This window comes from Balaenoptera musculus, chromosome 11 (assembly GCF_009873245.2).
Source record: "Balaenoptera musculus isolate JJ_BM4_2016_0621 chromosome 11, mBalMus1.pri.v3, whole genome shotgun sequence".
Lineage (NCBI taxonomy): Eukaryota > Metazoa > Chordata > Mammalia > Artiodactyla > Balaenopteridae > Balaenoptera > Balaenoptera musculus.
The window spans coordinates 25,542,820-25,556,031 of record NC_045795.1 but is presented as its reverse complement, the minus strand read 5'-3'; the positions used below and the strand labels follow the sequence as shown (position 1 = coordinate 25,556,031).

Here is a 13,212-nt window from a genome sequence, read left to right as displayed (position 1 = left end):
ACCTACTATGTGCCTGGAAATATAATGATCCTAGCAATACAAAGGTGAGCAAAAACAGACCTGGCTCCTGCTTTCTTCAGCTTACTTGCTTAGATTGCACCTTGCCAAAAGGTAAAGGGCAGAAAAAACACACCCTAATATTAAATTTGTAAAGAATTAACATAAAAGCAATTCATATAAAGGTTATATGATTTGTATATGAATGATATGAAAGTTCTTAGCCTATGAAAAATTCTATCAATGATCCACTTAGCTTTGGATATAAGCAAGGTCCCCTCTCATAAAATAAGTAACACCAATTTGTCGCCAAGAAAAGACTGACACATAGAGATGCACAAAGTTAAGGGAGTTAAGGGTGGATTTCACAAAACTCAGGTAAATGTTTTCTGGTGCTGACTTCTCCATCTGGCTTCCACTTAAGATCATTGCACAGCCCAGGCCCTTCTCAGCACAATGCTTGAAACTATGGGAAGGAAGTTTACCAACTCCTTTACCACACTTCCCTCTCAGGGCTACAGATGAACAACATTAACAGCCGGTAGACATTTATACAAGCCACTCTCCTCCTGTAAAGGGAGGAAGTCACCACCATTTCCATTTTGTGCACTGATTTGAGGCCCAGATCCTTATCCAAAGCCACAGGAAAGTCCATGGGTACCTCATATTTGAACTCAGGCCCCCTGTTTGCTGACCCAGCCCCAATCAGACAACCTTGTCACCTTGTCTGTACATAATCATCCCATTTCCTGCCTTGAAGGGTAGCTTTCAGCTGGAAGAAGAGTCAATTCACTCAATCTCCTTTTGCAGCCAACTTGCACATAAGTTATTTTAAACTAACCCATTTGAAACAAATTTTATCAGTTCACAAAACCCTCCCATGTTGACCAAGACATTCTATAGTTAGGAGAGGAAGAAAAAAAATATTAATGCAGGGTATTTCATTTGTATCCAATGCCTTCAGATGGATTTCCTTTAAATCCAAGCTGCTGTCAGTGAAGTCTTAAAACTGCAGACACGGGGTAACCTGCCCCGTAACTCCCAGGGTCCTGATGCACAGAGGGACCACACAGGATGTCCCAGGAAGTCCTGTTTCACAGCATTCCCAGATCACTGCATTGTAAAGCATTATCTGAAGCATGCACCTACTGAAACTGAGGTCGGTTTGGTTCTAATTAGAAGGAACAAAGTGTACAAACCCTGGGATAAAAAGGCTGTGCTGGCTACAGCACTTAATACCTCACTCCAAAATCCTCAAACCTTTGACTACGATGAAGAAACTGTAGGAGACACACAGATGGCCAACAGGCACATGAAAAAATATTCAGCATCGCTAATAATCAGGGAAATGCGAATCAAAACCACAATGAGATATCACATCACACCTGTTAGAGAGGCTATTATCAAAAAGACAACAAATAACAAGAGCTGGCGAGGATGTGGGGAAAAAGGGAACTCTCCTACACTGTTGGTGAGAATCTAAGCTGGTGCAGCCACTGTGGAAAAGAGTATAGAAGTTCCTCAAAAAACTAAAAATAGAACTACCATATGATCCAGCAATTCCACTTCTGGGTATTTATGTGAAGAAAACAAAAACACTACTTCAAAAAGATATATGCACCCCTATGTTCACTGTAGTATTACTTACAATAGCCAAGGCATGGAAACAACCTAATGAATGGATAATTAAAATGTGGTGTATATATACGTGTGTATGTGTGTGTGTATATATATATATATACACACACACACACACACAAAATGGAATATTGTTTAGTGATAAAATAGAATGAAATCTTTCCATTGCAACAACAGGGATGAAACTTGAGGGCGTAAGGCTAAGTGAAATAAGTCAGAAAAAGATAAATACCATTTGATCTCACTTATATGTGGAAGATAAAGAAAAGAACAAAACAAAACAAAGAAACAAACAAAAAACAGACAAATCTGAGCTCATAGATATTGAGACCAGATTGGTGGTTGCCTGACGTGGATGGGTGAGGGGTAGGCAAAATGGGTGAAAGGGGTCAAAAGGTACACACTTCTAGTTATAAAACGAATACATCCTGGAGATGTGATGTACAGCATGGTGACTACAGTTAATAATACTGTATTGTATATTTGAAAGTAGCTAAGAGAGTGGATCTTGCAAGTTCCCAACACAAAGAAAAAAAATTTTGTACCTATCTATGGTGACTATTGTGGTGATCATTTTGCAATATATACAAATACCAAATCAGTATGTTGTACACCTGAAATTTATATAATATGTCATTTATACCGCAATAAAATTTTTTTTTAATTTTTAAAAAAGAAACTCTACAATGAACCCAGTAGTCGGTCAAGAAAAGATGGCTCATCTCAATAAACCAAGAATATGCATTGCTAGACTATAGAAATCGCCAGTATAATAGACTAAAAAGATCTGAGTGTCCTCAAAACTGTGAACTAAAAGAAAGAGTTTGGAGAAAACGAGACCACATTCCCAACTGCAGCAGAAAAACACGCTTCCACAAAGTCAAAATACCAAGGAGAATGGAGGCAACCTCGTGGATAACTCAGCTACTTCCACCTCTGCATCTTTCCCTCTCTTGCTGTAGAAAAACACTTCAATATGCATTCTGAAGATAACAGAGGCAGAAGCCATCTGAGGTCTTTATTGCCCAGCTAATTCTTTGAGTAATCCAGTTTGCTTTGTATATAGAAGCAGCCACTAGCTGTAAATAAAATTGCAACTTAGGCCTGACATTCAGCCATCTCTTCTGTTATTCCCTTCAATCCAAAAGAAACAACAACTAACATGAACTGAATGCTTGTGCTGGGCCAGACCCTGTACTAAGGGCTTTAGAAACATTCTTTCATTTAGTACCCAAAACATCCATAGGAGTTGGGTGATACATTGTAGTATGGCTACACAATAGCAAACAGTAAATGTTAGCAATTGCTGTCCCTGCTGCTATTACTAAAACAGGCCTTACTCTAAAGAGGAGAAACTTGAGGCTTACAAAGGCTGTGCAACTTGCCCAAGGTCACAAAGCCGGTAAGAAGCAGAGCCCAGATTCAGACTCAGTTCTTTCTGGCTCAAAAGCCTGCCAAGCATTTAACTGCTTTGGTATACACCAGTAGACCAAGAAATAGAAAATCACATGAAAGGAAGCCAATGCACTATTAAACAGCAGAAGTTTCTGCTCAAGCCTTGTAAAATGAAGGCACTGGGAGTAATAAGAAACTACAAAATATCTTCCTCTTGAAAGCCCAACACCAAGGGAAGAGGGGTTTCTAGAGTTCATCCTCCCCTTTATTAGTCATCAGATCTAGACCACTTCACGTCAAGCTGGTTGACCACCAGGACAGAGAGTCACTGCTTCATTCAGAAAATATGGATGCTTCCCCAGCTACAGACCACAAGCCCAAGATCCTTGACCAGAATCCATAACAGTGCACACAAGAGGGTAACGTTCCGCCTCTGTTATTATGGCTCATCATAATTACCTGGAATAAAATAATAAATTTTAATTCAGTGATGCCTATGGCCGTTGGGCATCTTAACATAAAAGAATGAAAAATATAATTAACTAAATCAAAGCAATATGCCTATTTCCATCCCAGCTCATTAGTATTAATTGATGGGGTTAATTCTCTTTTGTGTTTAACAGTACCTCCTAAAAAATAATTTAAAAAAAAAAAAAAAAAAAAAAAAGAAAGAGGGGCTTCCCTGGTGGCGCAGTGGTTAAGAATCTGCCTGCCAATGCAGGGGACACGGGTTCGAGCCCTGGTCTGGGAAGATCCCACATGCCGCGGAGCAACTAAGCCCGTGAGCCACAACTACTGAGCTTGCGCGTCTGGAGCTTGTGCTCCGCAACGGGAGAGGCCGCGACAGTGAGAGGCCCGCGCACCGCGATGAAGAGAGGCCCCCGCTCTCCGCAACTGGAGAAAGCCCTCGCACAGAAACGAAGACCCAACACAGCCAAATATAAATAAATAAATAAATAAATAAATTTATAAAAAAAAAAAAAAGAGAGAGGAGGAGGAATGGAGGGAACAAATAGAAATGGTAACTGGACAAAAGTTCTAGGTCTTTTGCTAATTAAGATGAAATCATAAGAGATATAGCTGAAGCTCTTATCAGGGTCACAAAATAATGTGCCATTTTTTCCAAAGAGTTCAGGAGCATACAGCAGCATAAATAACGGTGAAAACTTAGTCTTTGGGTGCCATTTCCCAATTGCCTCAAAGAAATTTATAATCCTCCTTTCTACTATAAGTTTTACTTGTAAGAAAAGAAAGTGTGTTCTATTTTATACATGGAAACATAAGGAAGGCACAGAGGGTTCAGAACTCTCAAGGGCCGTATGTAGAACTGCTGAGCTCCTCCTGATGGAGGAGCCTGGTCCCTGTGTATATTGGGATCCTGGTTTCCAGGAATGGAAAGAATATGGAGGATGCAATATCTTCATAAAGTAGTCCCAAATGTAGTTCTTAGGTGATCTAGTTTCACTTCTATTTAGCACTAATCCTTTCAAAGTGTGTACATACTTCATGTGGAATGTTTTCTTCATAATACTGTGGAAATGGCTGAGAAAGTACTTCCACTATAATACTTTATATCTTGTTCGTTAAGATCTTTTGAATAAATTATTTTTTGGCTTGAAATTTTTCATGCCTTGTTTCATCCCATAGATGGTATCAAAAAATAAAGAAAATTTCACACAGCTATTTTTCTGATACCATGAATGGGTATGAAAAAGACAGTAACAGATACTCAGAGAGTGAATTGCTGTTATTGATGATGATGATAACAATTCAATCTTATATTTGAATAGATTTTTATTGTCCTTCAAGTACTTTCACACCTATTATAGACCAAGAGAAGACATTAGGGGTTGAGAGCTACACCATATCAACCAGACAGTTGAGAGCTGGGGTTCTTCCCCAGCGAAAGCCTTCTTCATATGTCTTTTAGAAACAAACAAAAAAATAACTTAGCATGGATTTTATATTTCTAATTCATAAAGATATACTTTTTTATGTAGATGTGTAGATGTGTATACATGTGTATGTATGTGAATATATGTAAATTTATGTATTTATGTGTGTACATACGTATATAGATAGATATCAGTGAGCACAACTAAGGATAGTAAAAGCAAATTAGTTGAGAAAAGTGATATTTAAGAGAGGAAGAACTTAAAAATTATACTTCTTAAATTTCATCCGGGATCTGAATTCTGCACCATTTTACTTGTCCACCCATTCAAAAATCAACACATGTACTTCGAGCCCACATCATGAGTCAGGCACGGTCCTAGACACTGAAGAGACAGCAGTAAATAATTGATGGAAGTTCTCTGCCTTTTTGAGCTTATCCTAGCAGAGGAAATGAACTGTAAATAAACAAGTAAATTATAGTATCTCATGTAGTGATAAGTGATATGAAGGAAAGTAAAGCAAAATAAATGGATGGACTAATAGGATTGTTATAATTTTAGAAAAGATGGCAAGTCCTCTCTAATAAGTTGACATTTTCTCAAAGAGAGAATGAAATAAGTGAGCTAGCCACATGAATATCTGGAGGAAGAATATTCCAGGCAAAGGGCATTATGTGCAAAGGCCGTGAGGCAGGTGTGTCACTGGTATATTCACAGAAGAGCTGGAGCAGAGTGAATGAGGAAGGCAAGGTCAATGAAGGGATCAGAAGTTTAATAATGGTGTGAACCTTATTCCTAGTGAGGTGAGAAGCCATTGGGGTAGGGGTGGTTGAGAAAAGAAGTAATAAGATCTGACATATTTTAAAGGGCGTGGACAATAAATTATTGGGGGTTATTTTAGCATATATCACAGAAGTCAAATACCAATGACTTAAACACATGAAGGTATATTTTTCTATCACAAAAAGTACTTCAGAGGTGGGCAGCCCCAGGTGCCATGCTAGTATGACAACTCAGAAGGTGGGCAGCCCCAGGTGCCATGCTAGTATGACATCAGAGTCCCGGGTTTCTTCCATTCTTCTGTTTCCTCATTCTTTTTTTTGGCCACACCAAGGGGCATGTGGGCTCTTAGTTCCCATGCCCTTGCAGTGGAATCATAGATTCTTAACCACTGGACCTCCAGGGAATTCCCTGTTTTCCCATTCTTAGCAAGTCAACTCATGGTCCAAGATGGCAGTTGAAAATGTAGCTATCACATTTACATTCCAGGAAGCAGGGAGGAGAAAGAAAGAGGGACAAATAGGGCATGCCTCCTACTAAGCCATCTCTACTTTAGGAAATGTCCTAGATGTCCTGTACCACTCTTCCCCTTACATATCACTGGCCAGCTCTTAGCCACAGGCTATGTCTACCTACAAAGGAGATGAGGAAATATAGCATTTTAGCTGGGTACACTGCTGCCCCAAATAAAAACTGGGGTTCTGCTACTAAAGAAGACAAAGAAATTAGAAACATGGGAACCAGTTAAGAAGTTGTTTGAAATGGTCCCGGCCAAAAGTTAGGTTGAATAGGACTAGGTTGGTACTAATGGGACACACGCTGAAGATTCAGCCAATAAGATTCACTGATGGATTGGTCATGGAATATAAGAAAAAGAAAGATATCTAGGGTGCCACCAAGATTTCTGGCCTGAGCCACTGGCTATTAAGTGAGATGGGGAAATTCCTCCCATGTTGAATCTGTGTGTATATTGACGTCTACACGATCAAAACTTGTCTCAGGTACAAAGTACATGCTCTTCACCTCCTCTCCACTATCCAACTCTAATCTTACATCCCGGACACTCAGATTACTTCTGTCTACATTCTGCCTTACCTCCTACATCACATGTTTTAGAACTAGACATTTTACTCTTTTATATTTGCTCCCTAATTACTTTTTCTTTAGTAGTAATGCACATTATTCATGTTAAGCATTATTCTTCACTTCTTCTTGTGTCTCACACAGAGTGCCTAGGCCACTTAATAAGCATTCACAAGTCATCTCTTGAACCAAATTTCATCTGTGTCCTTTCCCAGTTCTCATACTTTCTAGAAGCTATGACCCATATCTCTGTGATTAAAATCTTACTTTTACTCTAGGCAACCCTGCTCCCTACCAACAACTCCTGTTTGTACAGAAACGGGTGTCCACCACTTATCCTCACAATCTTACCAATGGGGGGGATCCTTCACATAACAGACTTTCCCTCTCCATGGGATGAGGGTTAGCCCTTCTAAACCTAGTCACTTATTCTAAATAATGAGAGTGAAGTATTGCCTGAACCAGGAACATTTAGGAATAACCACCACTGAAAGGTGACAGCTTGGGGCAAGTATCTGGGTTACTAGGATCTCGAAATCTCCAAGAGTGGAAGCCAGGTGTGTATCCACATACCTCTGCCTTTCCCTTGCCCTCTGTTCTCCTCTGATGCCTCTTCTCCATCTTCAGTCTCTGGCCCTATCGACAAACACCATTCCTTGCTGGAACATTTACCTGGAACTACTAGGATATCCAGAGACTCAGATGGGCTGAGTTTGAGGACTTTTAGCTGCAAAACTTCTCCCAAATGGTATCAATATCAGGCAAAGACCCTTGAGCGCCTGAAGGGCATCCCATCCTCCAACAGGATTTGACTCCTGTGGCGAGAATCCTAGTTAAAGGCCTGTAAAGAGCATCGTTTCTCTGAGCTGAGACTTGAAGTCTGTAAATTCCCTTTGTCATTGCCAGTCCTTAGGTAGCTGCTAGCTGTCAATAAGTCAGGACTCCCCATAGCCACTGGCTACACACACACACAACCACCACAAAGACCGGTCAGGAGCTCAAGCTCACAGACCTTTTTCCTAAAGGGTACTAATTAATTGATTTGCCTGAAATCTTCTCCTTGCTACCAGAGGAAAAAAAAATAAGCTTGTAGAATAAAGAATGTAAAATTCCTAATAAGTCCACCTGTAAGAGACGGGTAGTAACACTCCATCAGTTTATCCTCTGCAAAATATTTTATTCTCCCTCATATAGCCACAAGCTAACTTTAACAGGAACAAATGCTCCTGTAAATGTTAAATATATTTATAGTACAGAATGGTATTTTAGTGCAGTTTTATAGATCTCCATAACTAATCACATTTGCCAAGTAATTTTCATTTGCCAGTGAACAAGAGTCCCTTTGATAACCACTCCTTATTATCTGCCACTGAAGTAGGCAATGATTTTTATTCTCATTTAACAGATAAGGAAACAAACTCACGAGGAGGTAGAAAAAACTGACTTAGTCACTTGGTAATGAGGGGGAGGGGTTAAATTTTGAATTCTCAGTCTCTCCCAAATTCCCAGACCCTAGAGCTATGTGGCCGGTTTCACAATAAGGAAGCCTATTTATATGACTTTCCACGGGACTAGGAAGTCAAAACCACAACAGGGTAAAAGCAGGAAGGCATTGCTTTCTTGGCAGGGAATTTCAAAGGCAGCAGCATTAACTGATGTCAGAGCCTCCTGCTATATTGTGAGTGCTGCCAGGGACAAGCATGAACACAAAAGACTTGAATAAAGAAGCATATTCTTGGAGAACACTGTTCACCCTCTTGCATCTGAAAACTTAAAATAATCAAGCTCTGTGCTTTTAAGAGTCTGACCTTCTGACCACTTCTTCCTTTCATAGGGAAATCTCAGTTTGGTCCGAGAATAAATTGTCAACCAAGTGCTGGAACTTATCCAAAAAGTTCCCCTTCCTTCTGCCCCTAAAATGATAAAATCATATATAATAACGCCACCCCCATCTCCAAACTCCGCAAACCTTTCACGTGCAGGAAGTTGAGGATGCTGGTGTTGGTGTCCAACAGGAGCAGCTGGCCTTTCTCTACCGTGACGTTGTCGCCCTCTTGTGGCAGTCTCTCGGGAAACCAGCTGTGAGCCCTGGACCACCTCCGGCAGAACTGAAAGGGAAAGTTGCCCTGGAAAACAGGTTTGGTTATTTTGTTTTGTTTTGTTTTGTTTTGTTTTCAAGCAGGATAGTCTGGGTGATCCATCAGAACAGAAACTCCTTAAATTCAAATTAATTTAAATATAATTTTAAACATCTCCATAAAATTAGTCACCCTCGTACAACTAACTCAAAAAAGGGAAAATACGGAAGGGGCAAAGTCGTACTCAAAGTTCTGTGTTCAGCCTCTGGAATTCTCCAACGATATGCTGGTAATACTTTCTTACCTTTTTTTCCCCAGCACAGGCCGCCTTCTACCTAACAGATGGGGTCGATTCCATTTTTTATTTTTACAGACGTGTGTTGAGTCTTGGACAAAAAGTCATAAATAGCCCGGAATAGAGAGAATTAAAACATTCTGCTTGATGTGTGGCATTTTGCTTTATATAATTGGTACCATTTTTCACTGGCTCTGCTGCCAAGTGTCCTTGTTTTATAGGAACATTCCTCTCTCCACGTGTTCAGATCCATCCTCCCACCCTGCCTCTTTTGATATTACTGATGCCTTTCCCTCTGTGTTTGGTGCCTCCACCCTGGCAAAGTTTGTGCACAGGAAAAGTGCCAGCTGACTTCAGATGACAACCCAGAACCTTTGAGGAAGGTGCTGGGAGTGGGACCGTGAAGAGCCTAGAGGAGGAAGCACCCTTCACCCCCTGCCGTCTCCCTCTCAGAGCTTCTGGCTTCCTGTTAATTTACAGTCACATTGAACTCACGTGGTTTTCAAACCAAGGATGTGAAAATCACAGAAAGCAGTATCTGGCTCATGCAAGAGGCGGAGAACAGGTTTAAATGTCCTGTGCAGCTATGGAACTGTAATTCTGACAAATGTAATGAAGTCCTCTTGGACAAGGTGATTAGCTCAAGGTCATACAGATGACATGTGTATGACTCTCTCCCCACAGTTCTTCTTCCCACACAGATGCCAACCTAAAGCGAAGCCCCAGTTCCTATAAAACAACTGCCTAGAAAGTCCTCTTGTGAGATGTTTGAGGCAGATGGGAGAAGATCATGAAGAAGGGGAGGCATGTTTATAATACCAATAACTGCACCTCCACAGAGAACAGTGCCCTGGAGTACTTCTGAGAGAGAAAATGGACAAATGTGTTGCCAGAAGTCAGTAGATTTTCCAGGTGTACTGAGCCCCAGCTCACTAGTCCTGAGTTATATACTGAACCCGATCACCAACAAGACTTGGGGATAAGGAAAAGCAGGATCTTTTCATTTTCTGCATCTATAAAGGAGAAATAAGTCAGTGACTCATCCCAATTTAAGAGATGGAAAGGCATCAGGCACAGTGATAAGCAGTCCCAGGAAAAAAAGAACGTGTGGTACCCAAGCATCATTGTGAGCTGTATGAACCATGACCACAGGATGACCATCCAAAGACTCAAAAAGTGGGACAGATGTTTAGCTCTCTACCTATTTCACACTGAAGCTAGGCATGGGGAGGTAAAATTACAGAAAGGGCTCCTCATACAACTAGACATTCTACCTTCCTATAATCCTTTAATTCACTTCTGCAGAATCCACAAAGAAAAAGGGGGGCCAATAGGAGGAAACTGGAGTGGAATAAAGTGGTGACAAGATGGAAAAGACCAAAAGATGGTGAAGACAACTCCAGAGAAGGTGAACCAGATTATCTGTAAGTCAGCCCTGAGTCACTAAGACAAGACATGTGAAAAAGCTTGGATTTCTAGAAGGTCAGAGATGGAAAGGACTCTAGAGAAATCCTATCCCTTTATTTTAAAGATGATGTTTCAGACAGGGTTTCTCAGCCTAGAGCTGTTTAAGGTGCAGATTCTCTCAATGCCACCAGGATGGCACCAAAAGCTCAGGAGGAGGGATCAATTAGGAGATTGGAATTAACAAATACACACTACTATATATAAAACAAATAAACAACAAGGACCTACTATATATAGCACAGGGAACTATATTCAGTATCTTGTAAAAACCTATAATGGAAAAGAATCTGAAAAAGAATATATATATATATATATATATATCCGAATTACTTTGCTGTACACTTGAAACTAACACAACATAGTAAATCAACTATACTTCAATTTTTTTAAAAAATGCTCAGGAGGTGGGACCAGGGATCTGTCATTTTAATCATCTCCTTGATGGCACTTCTGCATCAAATTTTGAGGACCAATTCAAGGCAAGGGTTAGAGAAGAGGGAGATAGATCCAAAAAAGGAACTGGGAGGCTCCCTTCACACCAGCCCCTGAAGCCCAGGGAAGGCTAGCAAGGGTGTGTGGATGAGCCATGAGGAGGAGTGAAGAATTCAGCAGCTTCAGCAGCTTGACTTTTTCTGAGACGTGAGCCTCGTGTTCAGATCCAAGCCCAGCTACAGAACTACACAAAAAACCTGGGCACAGGACCCTCAAAATGGGAAGATCTGGAACAACTAGACATTGATTAGGTAAAAGGAAGTCAGAGGAGGACCATTCCATGATGTCTTCCCGTAATTAACTTGAGAACCTTTCAAACCTCAAGGTTAGCACTGATACCTGTCATCTTAGCTCTGAGGGAACTTTAAAGACTTTCTCTCTGGCTCGGAAGCAGCTGTGTGTATCATTGGTTGCCTTCCCTGTGTTCTATCATCTTGGCCTGGTCGAAAAGCCTTTGAAAATTGCCCTACTCAGGACTTTCAAGATGGCGGAGGAGTTAGACGTGGAGATCACCTTCCTTCCCACAAATACATCAAAAATACATGTACCTGTGGAACAACTCCTACAGAACACCTACAGAATGCTGGCAGAAGACCTCAGACTTCCCAAAAGGCAAGAAACTCCCCATGCACCTGGGTAGGGCAAAAGAAAAAAGAAAAAACAGAGACAAAAGAATATGGATGGGACCTGCACCTCTGGGAGGGAGCTGTGAAGGAGGAAAGGTTTCCACACACTAAGGAGCCCCTTCACTGGTGGAAACAGGGGGTGGGGGGTGAAGCTTCGGAGCCACGGAGGAGAGCGCAGCAACAGGGGCGCAGAGGGCAAAGCGGAGAGATTCCCACACAGAGGATCAGTGCTGACCGGCACTAACCAGCCCGAGAGGCTTGTCTGCTCACCTTCTGGGGCAGGTGGGGGCTGGGAGCTGAGGCTCAAGCTTCAGAGGTCAGATCCCGGGGAGAGGACTGGGGTTGGCTGCATGAACACAGCCTGAAGGGGGCTAGTGCACCACAGCTAAATGGGAGGGATTCCGGGAAAAAGTCTGGAACTGTCTAAGAGGCAAGAGACCATTGTTTCTGGGTGCGCGAGGAGAGGAGATTCAGAGAACCACCTAAACGGGCTCCAGAGATGGGCAGGAGCTGTGGCTATCAGCGTGATCACCAGAGGCGGGCGTGAGATGCTAAGGCTGCTGCTGCAGCCACCAAGGAGTCTGTGTGCAAGCACAGGTCACTATCCACACCTCCCCTCCTGGGAGCCTGTGCAGCCCACCACTGCCAGGGTCCCATGATCCAGGTACAACTTCCCCAGGAGAACACACGGCGCACCTCAGGCTGTTGCAACATCATGCTGGCCTCTGCCACCACAGGCTCACCCCGTATTCCGTACCCTTCCCTGCCCCTGGCCTGAGTGACCCAGAGTCCCCTAATCACCCACTCATTTAACCCCCTCCTGTCTGGGTGAAGAACAGATGCCAGAGGGCAACCTACACGCAGAGGCAGAGCCAAATCCAAAGCTGAAAACCAGGAGTTGTGCGAACAAAGAAGAGAAAGGGAAATCTCTCCCAGCAGCCTCAGGAGCAGTGGATTAAATCTCCACAATCAACTTGATGTACCCAGCATCTGTGGAATACCTGAATAGACAACGAATCATCCCAAAATTGAGGCAGTGCACTTTGAGAGCAACTGTAGACGTGGGGTTTGCTGTATGTAACTGACTAGATTCTGATTTATATGTTTATCTTAGTTTAGTTTTTAGTGCTTGTTATCATTGGTAGATTTGTTTATTGGTTTGGTTGCTCTCTTTTTTTATTTTTTACTTTTTTTTTAATTACTTTTTTATTTTAATGTATTTTTTAATTTTTTATTTTAATAACTGTATTTATTTTATTTTATTTTTCTTTCTTTCTTTTTTTTCTCCCTTTTCTTCTGAGCTGTGTGGCTAACAGGGTCTTGGTGCTCCAGTCAGGTGTCAGGACTGGGACTCTGAGGAGGGAGACCTGAGTTCAGGACACTGGTCCACCAGAGACCTCCCGGCCCCACGTAATATTAGTCAGCAAGAGCTCTCCCAGAGATCTCCAACTCAACACTACGGCCCT

At 41.8% G+C, this 13,212-nt stretch overlaps 1 protein-coding gene across 1 annotated transcript in view; it reads right to left on the bottom strand.

The window, feature by feature from the left end:
* Nucleotides 1-13,212, bottom strand: part of PKHD1 (PKHD1 ciliary IPT domain containing fibrocystin/polyductin) — a 432,943-nt gene that overhangs the window by 282,536 nt on the left and 137,195 nt on the right. The window contains 1 exon segment of the mRNA XM_036869192.1: nt 8,758-8,914. Within this exon segment, the coding sequence (XP_036725087.1) occupies nt 8,758-8,914 (157 nt within the window).